The sequence below is a fragment of the Folsomia candida genome, unplaced genomic scaffold (genome assembly GCF_002217175.1).
Source record: "Folsomia candida strain VU population unplaced genomic scaffold, ASM221717v1 Fcan01_Sc039, whole genome shotgun sequence".
Lineage (NCBI taxonomy): Eukaryota > Metazoa > Arthropoda > Collembola > Entomobryomorpha > Isotomidae > Folsomia > Folsomia candida.
The window spans coordinates 1,060,815-1,072,818 of record NW_019091231.1 but is presented as its reverse complement, the minus strand read 5'-3'; the positions used below and the strand labels follow the sequence as shown (position 1 = coordinate 1,072,818).

The 12,004-nt window shown below is 38.0% G+C and overlaps 1 protein-coding gene across 1 annotated transcript; it reads right to left on the bottom strand.

Moving 5' to 3' along the window:
* Positions 1-1,170: 1,170 nt before the first annotated feature.
* LOC110861264 (6-deoxyerythronolide-B synthase EryA2, modules 3 and 4) lies at positions 1,171-10,599 on the bottom strand. Its single transcript, XM_022110368.1, has 15 exons — positions 10,457-10,599; positions 9,809-9,953; positions 8,523-8,646; positions 8,346-8,454; positions 8,211-8,280; positions 7,700-8,088; positions 6,744-7,602; positions 6,415-6,645; positions 4,781-6,353; positions 3,397-4,379; positions 2,921-3,216; positions 2,428-2,861; positions 1,446-2,341; positions 1,242-1,266; positions 1,171-1,178 (listed from the first exon to the last, which is right to left on the bottom strand). The coding sequence occupies exons 1-15, from the start codon at positions 10,597-10,599 to the stop codon at positions 1,171-1,173; spliced, it is 6,285 nt and encodes a 2,094-aa protein (XP_021966060.1).
* Between the last annotated feature and the right edge of the window lie 1,405 nt (positions 10,600-12,004).

Sequence of the window (12,004 nt, the reverse complement as noted above, 5' to 3'; positions counted from 1 at the left end):
TAAAAATGGGCTTTTTTGTGACATAATGTATGTATCTTCCCAAGATTTGTGTTCTAAATTTGTTGGTACCTGAGTACCCCCGACTAAATATTTTCACAGCACAACTTGGCGAACAATGACCCAAATACACCCAAGTTTGTGTGCACCCAGTAAACCTATAACTTGGAGACAAACCATCAAATGCTGGAATTCAACTGCTTTTAAACCCTTGTTAGCTGCAATAATGCAAATAATGCAAATAATAATGCCGATAATGCAAATTGTACATGTACAGTTATCTAGACTCATATTTTGTGTATCTTTCTTGCTGTTTTGAAATTTGGCAAAAATTTAGTATTTATTAAAAATCTGATTCGTCAAAAATAAATTCACCTTTACCTCCAGATCTGAGCATTTTCATATATGTGCATTTGTTCCTTCATGTGCATTAATTGACTCGAATTGTTAATTACTTTATGTACATGCTGGCGGACAAAACGATTGCAGTAACTATTCACTCTAAATAAATTTGATTAAAGTTTGATTAAAATTGCCACCAAAGCAACTATTGAGTGAAATTTACCCTGACAAAGGTAAAATTTACTCAAGGTTGAGCAAAATCTTTCAACCTTGAGTAAATTTTACCTTTGTCAGGGTAAATTTCACTCAATAGTTGCTTTGGTGGCAATTTTACTAAACTTTATTTACAGTGTTTACATATCAGTTTCAATCTTTAAATTTTACAGTTATTCTGTTTCCATGTTAATGATAGTGCTATTTAATTAAAACATTTAAAGACCGTCGAGTAAAATTTATAGCTCCCCCACATTGCATGAAAGCTCTTGAATTTTTTTATCCGTCTGTCTGTGTGCTTACGAGTATTTTTCTTACAAGACTAATCAAAATTATTTTTTAATCTGTGATTGATTTGGGTGGGGATGCGGGTAGAAATTTCCACTCAAAATGGTAGTTTAAAAAAAGAGTATCAGCCGCCAAGAGCTTTGTAGGTAAAAAAAACGTTCTCCATTTAATGTCCACACCATTAGTTCCAATTTGATGCGAATATGAAATATGTTCAAAATATATTGCAAGCATGCATGCTTTGATTCGAGAGTAATAAGCAAACTTATTTATTTTGTATACAATTTATTGGAAATCTTCAGTACACGTCATTCGTTTATTATCGCACAACTAAGCAGCTACAATAATCAAATACTGCCATCAATGTATACGATTATTCGTACATACACATATTTCTATACAAATTACTTTCTTTATTGGCTTGATCTGTAATAAGATGTTGAAATTTAATTAATTCAATATCTCTAACTCCCGATGAGTTTCATATGAGTTTGTGATCACATTCACATCTAAATATGATCCAATACTTTCGAGTTTTAATTTATTTATTTGGGCGTGTTTGCAACTTGTTTTGGGAGGTGCCTAGTTTTAATAAGTTTGAATACCTGCTTGACTAGGCTTTCGAGGTCTTCGCTATCGGTAAAGTCGTTAATACCCATCTGCACGTTTCCACCAAGTAAACCCGATGTTTTGTTCTTGATCTCAATCATCATTAATGAATCCAGTCCTAGTTGGGAAAATTTTCGATTTATCCAATCATTTTGCTCAAGCTGAAGAACAGAACATACAATTGTCCTCAAATATTTTAGAATGACAGAGTTTCGATCCACTTCGTTTTCGCAAGAATCAAATTCAACATAAAACTTTTCAGAACTGACGATATCAAATTTATTTGGCCCAAAAATTTTACTATTATGCTTCTTCTCAGAGTTTTGGATATTTGCCAAAAAGTTTTCAATCCAAGGAATTCGTTGAACTAACTTGGTAACATTAATAGAACTTGGGCACAGTTGAATGTATTTAGACTTCAGAGCAAGTTCTAATGCCAGAGCTTGCTTCGTAGACATAGGGTGAAGGCCCGAAATATTTTGACCCGCCGCCAGTCCCACTTCACCCCATTGGCCAAAGTTCAAACAAATCGCTGGGAGACCTTGGGCATGCCGGTAATGAGAGAGTGCATCTAAAAACGAATTTGCGGCAGAATAGTTCCCCTGACCTATAGTACCTATCAAGGAACTGATCGAAGAGAACAGGACAAAATACTGTAGATTTAAGGTTTTGGAAAGTTCGTGAAGGTCCCACCCTCCGTGGAATTTTGGGCTTAGAACTTTCTCTAATGTTTCTTTTGTTTGGTTAAGGATGACGGCATCCGACAGAACTCCAGCGCAATGAAATATCCCTCTTAGTGGTGATTGAGGGAACTCCTCTTTTATCCAATAAAATACGGATTCACATTCAGCCAGCTTATTTACATCACCACGTTTCCAAGTTACGTGAAATCCTACATAAAATATTCAAATTTGTGGATAAAACTGCTAAAATTCTTTACCCTGCACTCAAAAGTTTGCAACCTTAATTATAACTTACCGCGATCATTAAGGTAATTAATTTCACTCTGGCGCTCCAGCGATGGAATTCGTCTGCCCATAAGGAAAATTTGCTTGGCACCATTCTCCAACATCCATTTCATTAATTCCCAACCAATGCCTCCACATCCTCCAGTTATGAGATAGTTGCTTTGGTGATTAAATAGTTTATTTTCCTTGTCAGGCATACTAACAACTACTTTCCCTATATGTTTCGCCTTTTCAAGGAATGAGTGTGCATCTCGTATTTCTTGTGATTGGAAGTGAACATAGGGCAAGGGCTGCCATAACCCCGTTGCTATGTTTTCAAGCTGAGATGAAAGCGCTGAGTTGTCCTCTGATAAGCTCAAATCTTCAATGGAATACTTCACATCTGGCCGAAGCGACATGCACTCCTCTTCTGTCCAAACGTTGATTTTGCTCATTTCGATTAATCTACAAAATTAAAATTAGCAAATGTTAACGTGGGCATATATTTTGCCTACAAAGTATACCTGCCCCCCTTCTTTAGACAATTGAGAGAGGCTTCCTTGAATCCACGGCCAGTTAAGGAGTTCAGAACTATGTCAACCCCAGCTCCATCAGTTGCAGCACTTACGGCAGCCTCGAAGGACAAGTTCCTCGAGTTGAAGACATGCTTTATTCCAACTATATTCGTTAGGTATGCTCTTTTCCTCAAACTTCCCGCCGTGGCTATGACATTTGCCCCAACTGTATTTGCCAATTGCACGGCGGCTAATCCTACACCACCCAAGGCGGCATGAATTAGTACTGTGTCGCTCTTCTTAATCTTAGCCACAGTACATAGGCATTGATAAGCCGTCAATGAAACAGTTGGTAGTGTCGACGCTTCTTCATGTGTTCGGGAAAATCGGGAAGCTTGCAAATCATCTGTGCTCGTTTAAGCAGGAGCAAATGAATTATTTACAAGATTAAAAAAACTCATAATGCTATAACTCTGACTGCTTACATTTTCAGTAGTGATAATATGTGATGGTAGTGCCACATTTTGGTTATGACATCCAAACACCATGTCCCCAACTTGATACTTATTTACGGGACTTCCAATTCGGCTAATAACTCCTGAGAAATCGCTTCCAATAACATTGAGTTTAGCAAACGCTTCAGTGGGTTTAAGTACGGCAAAGATGTCACGAAAGTTTAACGAATAAGCATTGACTTTGATTTCTAGTTCCTTCTTCTTCAATGCAACCGGAGGCATAACCATGAACTTTAAATCTGAAATAATATTTGAAGTGGGAAGCCGTAGACTAAATCTGGAAGTCTTTGGCAATTTAAGAAGGGTGGGAGGTTTTAACTTCACCAAGTTTTGAGTCAACCGAACTCCTTCTCGATAGCAAATCATATTACCACCACTTGTAGCATTTGGATCTTGATAAGTTTCTTCAATAATATTTTGAATATCCCCGTGATTTTGGGCATCCAGACCAATAATTTTACAGGCTATAATAGGATTTTCGGATTGAAATGAACGAAACATTCCTACAAGTAAGGCAGCGACTGGTTTTTGCGCGAACAGTTCAGCATTATTTGACGGACACCCTTGCGTTAGCAGGAGCAATTTGTCGAACCTCCCTGAGTAAGCGGCGATTGCTTGTAGCAGGTAAAGCCATTTTTCAATTATCACGTCGTCCAATACTGACCTAAATCCCCATGAAAAGATTGCTCCTCTGATTTCCGGAAATTTGGATAAAATCTGCACGAATTCTTCCTTGCTGCTACCCATCGTTTGAATACATTGCGTTGACATTCTATTCTCTGGACCATCTGTGATTAACGTAGCGATTTCTCCTGACTCCTTGAGCTTACACATTAAATCTTTCGTGAAGCTGTCGTGCAATCCAAAAATCAACCAGCTACTCTTTGTTTCATCACCGGAAGAGGTGGTGGTTTGGTCTATGATCCGTGCTGCAATTGGATCTTTACTCCACTCTAGCCCAAATATGGGGCAATGCGTACCATGATTAAGGATGGCATACATATTCTCGTCCAAGCTGGAAAAAGCTGTTGGAAGAAAGTCAATTCCATCCATCGATAATAATGTTTTGCTGGTAGAATTGTATAGATACATTGCTCCTGTGTTATGACATTTTTTGAGGTAGAATTTCAAAGACGAATGAGTTTGTTTGAACCTGATTCATGTCGTGAACTTCGATTCGTCTAATTGCAACAGGAAGCATTATGGTGCCATCGTTGGATGAGTTTTCCATACACATTACAACAAACTGTAGGATACAGTCCAATAAAACTGGATGAAATATGAACTTCCCATCCGCAAAATAAGGTACTCACTTATGCAATCTCCTAAGTAAAACAGCTTTTAATGGACTTACCAATGTGACCTGGGTCAAGTTTTATTCTTGCATACTGGTTCGACATCTGGTCCTCCCATAGAGACTTGATGCATCGAAATGATTCTCCATAATTATATCCTTTATTGATCAATCGTTCGTACATAGCTTCAGCAGAGATTTCAAGCGGGGATTGATGGTCTTGAAGTTGTGCAATGCTGTTAGCAGTGCAATTTAAATCCTTCCGCGAGGATTCTTTTACTGTTCCAACTGAATGTAGGGTCCACGTGTCCGTGTCAAACCGACTGTAAATTTTAATCAGGTTACCCTCCAAGATAGTATGATAAGTTGATCCGGTTTGAGTTAGGTAGGCGGGAGTTTGGATGCTAAAATTCTCAATTGTGAAGTGATTCAGAATACGATCAGACATCAGGCAATGTGCCCCCAAACTCATCTCTATGAACCCTGCCGCTGGCATTAATAGCCACTGTCCAATACGATGATCACCTATCCAGTGGTTTGACGTAGCAGCTATTAAATGTTCAAATCTCTTAGCCTTTAGGGGCCCAGATCCTGGCAGTGCTACTTGTCTCCCTAGAAGGGGATGCACTATATCTTTGTTTGAACAAGAGGAACCATCCACAGATTCGAAAGGGAACCAAAATGACTTTCTTTGGAATGGATAAAATGGAAGGGAAACTTTAGTTTTGTAATGAACGTCATGAAAATTATCAAAGTGGACTTGAACTCCATGAACAAACAATTTACCAAGAGCTTGTAGAAATACCTCCATCTCATTACAACCTTTCTTCATGGATTTGATACATTGAGGCGTAAATGAAAAGTTTGAGTGAACTAAAGCTGAAAGGACAGGATGCGGTCCCATTTCGAGAAAGATGTACTGTCGGCCAGAATCATCCTCCTGGATGAGCTTTTCGATAGTTTGCACAGCTTTAATAAATTGAACAGAGTCTCTCGCGTTACACTTCCAATATTCTGGAGATAAATTTGATCTGTCCGTACCATCAACGCTAGAAATAAATTTACAAGCTGATGACACCGCTTGCTGTCCAAGAGTGTTCAAAACTTCTTTATATTCAGTTATAATGGGATCCAAACCTCTGGAGTGAAATGGGTATGATGTATCCAAGATTCTAACTCTCACTCCATGGTTTCGACAAAATTCTGCAAATTCTTCAATTGCAAGAGGGGGCCCGGACACGATAGTTTGTTCTTCGGAGTTGCGTGCAGCAATGTCAAGCCAGTCTATGTCTTTGGCAGATCGGGACTTCAAAAACTTGGCAATTAGTTCCAGGCATGAGTCATTCTGTGCATTAGCAGCCACCATTTTTCCTTCGGGGAGTTTGTCGAGAAGCTTGAACCGTGATCCAACAATCTTTAATGCATCGTCAAGTGTTATTAGTGAGGCGGCAGTAAGATCTGGATATACCCCGAGGGACTCGTATAATTTAATCAAACAATATTCAATAACAAACACAGAACAAGTAGCAAAGAGCGACTGGTGACGCTTAGATGAACAATCTCCCCAAAATGCAGTTTTGATGTCAAGTCCATACATTTGGTTCATCAGTTGCGAACACTTGTCAAAATGTTCCTATAGAAAAATAGCTTTAATTAACTTCAGCATTACGACGAAATAGAAAAACAAATCTCACTTTGAAAACTGGGAACTTGTCATAAAGCTGACTACCCATTCCCAAATGTTGGGTTCCTTGTCCTGGAAAAAGGAAGCATATTTTTGGTTCGTTCTGCACAATCCAAGATGACCAGTTTTTAGTGTTCAGTTTTTGGGACAACTCTTTATTGTTCTTAGCAGTGACTGCAATTCTATTCGAAAATTTAGCTCGCCCAACATTAGCCGTGTAAGCGATATCGTCCAATCTCATCTGTGTGTTATATGACAAATGGGTTTTGTAATTGTCAATAAGTCTAACAAAGCTTCGCCAGACTTGGCGGAAACTGTCACAAGATTGCACTTCATTGCCGGGCCAAACGCATTATAATTTGATTTTGGAGCTTCTTGTAAAATGATATGGGTGTTAGTCCCAGTAAAGCCAAATGAACTTATCCCCGCAATTTTTGGTGTAACAGGTACGGGACGCCAAGGAATATTGCCCTCCAGAGGAATTGCGGCAGGAATTATTGACAAATTAATTTTTGGATTCAACCTATGAATTCCGGTTTGCCTAGGAATTAGGCCATTCTTCATAGCCATTGTTATCTTTATTAGACCAGCTATACCAGACGCGCTTTCTGTGTGACCAATATTTGCTTTCCCAGCGGTTATAATTAGTGGATCATCCCTATTTGAAGTAGAGTATGCCTTTGCAATTGCCTTAATTTCAAGCGGATCCCCCTTAGCCGTGCCAGTCCCGTGTGCCTCAACAACTTGGATATGTTCCGGCTTCAATGCAGCATCACGTAAAGCAAGTTCCATTGCTAATGCTTCCATTTCAACAGTTGGTGTTCCCACGCTCTTGGTTTCGCCCTCCTGGGTTGCACCGTACCCCATAATGACCGAATGAATCCGGTCTCCATCTCTTTCAGCGTCACTCAATCTTTTTAAAATAAGGGCAGCAACACCTTCTGCCCTTGCAAATCCGTTAGCAGAAGAATCAAATGTTTTACACCTAAAGTCCTTTGATAGGATGACGTCATTCTGGAAGGTGGGCTTGATTATCAGGTTCGCTGCAGTAGTTATTGCAAGATTGGCCACCCCTCGTTGTAGATCGTGTACTGCTTGACCTATCGCAACAAAGGAAGAAGAGCAAGCAACATCGGCACCAAGGTTGGGGCCTCGTACCTTGTAAGTGTGTGCCAATCGTGCGAATCCCGCTGCGTAGCTGTTTCCCATATACCATCGTAGCTCACCAGTAGATTGCGGTGCAAATTTGTGTATTAACTCATTATAGTCTTGAGTCCAACATCCTGAATAAATACCGGTCACGCTTCCAGCGAGAGATTGTGGGTTTATGCCTGCATCCTCTAGTGCTTGAAGCTTCAAGTTGAAATCGTTGTTGTGGGTCGGTGAAGTTGCACTCTGCTGGACTTATTTCAAAAAAATCGCCATCAAATTCGTCCACGGGATAGGGTAGAAAGCCGCATTCCATTTGACCCTCTTCATTAGTACCAATTTTCTCAAAAGTCCAACGCCCATCAGGAGGGGGCCGAATGACACACTTAGCGTCCAAAAAGGTTTTCCAGTATTCCTCCACGCCCATAGAATTTGGTATTCGACATGACATTCCAACAATGGCGATGGGTTCGTTTTCAGTTTGAAATTTTGAATAGGTCATCTCTTTTAGTTTTTCTCTAAATCCCAACAATTCCTAGGAAACGTTATAAATTTAATGTAATTTTTGCAATTTTATAAAATATATTGTAATATGTATATAATGTATATGTAATTTATGTAAACAGATTTTGAAAAAATGCATGCACGAAGTTTTACCTTTGCGATTTCCGTTACTTGGTTGACCGACTCGTCCAGAAAAACAATTTTTGTCGATGGAACGAGTTCACTGTACATTCAAGAAAAATTATAAATATTTTTTAAATTATAAATTTCACCACGATATTTACTCACAATTCCCCCTTTCTCAAATCCATCAAAGATTGCTTCTCCAAGTACACGCCAACCAATCCATTAATCAACCGTTCTTTCAAGTTATGAAATGTGAATTCCGATTCCAAACCTTTCGGCGTTGAGGTTAAATTTTTCTTCGTAAATTCATTTTAAGCCAGATTAATATATGTAATTTACCATTCTTTAGGCAGTCAAGCACATACCCAGAAGCGTCTGCGCCTGGTCGTAAAATAAACAATCCACTCCCAAATACAATTTGGGTAGGATTGAATGAAAATAGTGAATCACAATTTTTCAAAACCTGTGAAAACATAAGAAATAAATCGCTGTAAAGATTTGTATACTTTAGAGATGAATTTGTCACAACGTTACTGATTTAAAGCTTCACTTTTAGAAATATGGTTACGATTATAACCATAGACGTAGACTTACAAGGGAACATACCGAGGTGTCCAACGAGTTAAGGGTCGACACCTATACCAAAATGACCACATTACATGACTTATTAAACAAACTGAAGGAATTTCCGTGTAAAATTCACTTTTCGTCAAGTTGTGACGATATTTGTGACGAGCGCATGACCATCGGGTTACCAGCGGGAGAGGTCGGCCGCTGAACGACCAGGTCGAACACAGAGAAGCGTCGTCTTCTCCACATCGTCTTCAGAGATTTCAAATTCTTTCAAATTGTGAAAAAGATTTGAAATTTCTTCAAAATTTCAAAAATTTCCTTAAAATTTCAAAATTTTCTTAAAATTTCAAAATTTTCTCAAAATTTCAAAATTTTCTCAAAATTTCAAAATTTTCTCAAAATTTCAAAATTTTCTCAAAATTTCAAAATTTTCTCAAAATTTCAAAATTTTCTCAAAATTTCAAAATTTTCTCAAAATTTCAAAATTTTCCTCAAAATTTCAAAATTTTCTCAAAATTGTTTCAAAATTGCAAGATGTTTTCAAAATTTGAAAGAATTTGAAATCTCTGAAGACGACGACGCTTCTCTGTGGTCGACCTGATCGTTCAGCGGCCGACCTCTCCCGCTGGTAACCCGATAGTCACGCGCTCGTCACAAATATCGTCACCACTTGACGAAAAGTGAATTTTACACGGAAATTCCTTCAGTTTGTTTAATAATTCATGTATTGTGGTCATTTTGGTATAGGTGTCGACCCTTAACTCGTTGGACACCTCGGTATGTTCCCTTGTTAGACGTAGTTATAAACGTAGACGTATGTGACTCTATCGCCGTGGTTATGAATTTATCATCGAGTGGGTGCAATTGTCACCGACTAATTAAGAAGTATCACCGACGTGGTATTAAATTGTCACCAGAGCTACTAAATTTGTAACCATTTGGTCGCAAATTCATAACCACGGCGGTAGAATCACATGCATACGTCTACTTTTTGGTTATAATCGTAACCCCATTTCTAAGAGTGCAGTAAAGGAACAGTTTATCAATATTACCAATGCCGCAGGGTCAATCAAACAAACACGGTCAAAATCCAAAAGAGTTGAGCACGTGAGCAAAAGTTGACTCCAAAAATCCATTTTGAGTTCCGGGAAGCTTGTCACCTGCACCACATCGTCAAACAGGTTGACCAACCTTGTCCTAAAATTTATTTTATAAAGTGTTAAAAGTCTGCAATAATTTGCATTCATATTCCCTAAGAAATTGACTGTGTACTACATTGAATTTATAATTCCGGTATGTTTAGTCTGGCATGTAAAACTGCGTAGTACTGTAAGCCTTAATTGCTTCCTACTTCTATCCGTTGGTTGTATTCAATGTACAACGTACAAACCCATTTGTCGGGAAAGAGGAACAAATTTTCCAGAAATTTCCCCAAAATTTTGAGAAAAATTTCGAACAGTTTTCGAAAATTTGTGAGCAATTTTGGATTCCGTTTTTTACGGTACTTGGAAGTTATCCATAACTTTAAATCATATTAATCTAAGTTGTAGCAGAAAGGATTTTGCTTCAATCTGCCCTTAAATCTTCTCCCCAAAACCTTCTTACCAAAAAATATCAAAATTCCCAAGAATCCACAAAAAACCCGGGGTAGCGAACCCTGCCAGGAAACCTAACTTTATTTACGACCATGTGACACTTACCAAGAGCTGAGTCCAATCCTAGGATCATACAAGATCAAAACTTTTTTGAATGTTTTCGTTTCCTTGATGGATTTGAGGAAAATTATGGCGTCTTCAACTTCGCCCGGGTTACGCGCAAACGTTGCGTACGCTTCTTTTCCCATTTTTATAACAAGCTTACACTTTTATGAAAGGGATTCACTCAAAAGCTTTTTTTTCGGGAGGATTTGAGTTTCAGCGAGCGTAGTGAATTGAAGATTAAATTTGGAAGGATGGCTCCGTGTCTGGAGCTTCGCACGTATTTATAGAAAATCGCAGGGCGTAGACGCTCACTTTACTTTGCAACTTATTAATCAGGCCATAAAATTTAACATGTATTGCTTATGTATCTAACCAGTCATAATTTGGGTACCTTGATTGCTTAAAAATACGAGGATGAACTGCCAAAATTGAATAAAGTTGTGCCCAATTAGCACGTATCAGTCGGGATGCAGTTTACGCAACCTGGAGTTTTTTGTAGGTTAGCGTGTTTGGGGTTTTTGGGTTATGTAGTTTTCTGGGTTTTTTGGGGTTTTTTTGTGTTTTTAGGTATGTGTGGGTTTCCCAGGGGTTACTTAAACGTACTGGGGCAGATTGAAACAACCTTCTTTAAACTACAAGCTAATACAAAATTTGACTGAGCCTGAGTACATACTTATATAATTGACTTCACCGGCACGATAATAAAGGGCATTACCGAAAAGTAATGAAGTAATAATGTATTCCCTTGTAGAAATGACAACTTTTTACCACTTGGAAAAAAACTATTACCAATCCAAGAAGAATTATCTATCCAAATATATATGTACCAGTGTATATGTAAAAACGTGATTTCACCACATTTTTAACAGTCTGGATACCCTTCCAGCCCATTACGAAATTTATGCACATCCCTTTACATTCATACATACGGATTAAATAGGTATGTTCACTCTCAAACTTTGCTAAAAAATAATTTCCTTGTTAAGGTGGTCTGAGCGGTATATACAGGGTGGTTTAAATAATTCGCTACACTTGGAAATTCTTTAACATGAAAAATTCGTAAATTTCCATTAGTTGCGTACAAAATTTTCTCTAAAATTCAACTTTTGAAGAAATTTATCTTCCATCAATTTTTTTATAACAATTAATAAAAAATCTCAAAAACCCAAAATGTTGTAACTAAAGTATTTAGATTAAGGGCTTTTCTCTTTTACAAATTTTTCAATTATATCGTAACATTTAAACAATCCACCCTGTACATAAACACGTCTGCATTGCTGCGGTTGTGTTGTGGACCGTAAATACATTCATACATACCCATTAATTAATGAGTCTACATATGTAGCCATCCCACCCTTGAAAATACACAATCTAATCTAATTATCACTGGTGCATGAATTTACGTAAATAGATAAGCATGACAAATTAATTGTCCCCACAGTTATTCGATGTCCATATCATCTCTACTTGTTAATAACAAGTTGTTATTTGAACCTATCCCTCACTTAAACTACAATGTCCCCATGGTTTCCACAACCCATGTACAGA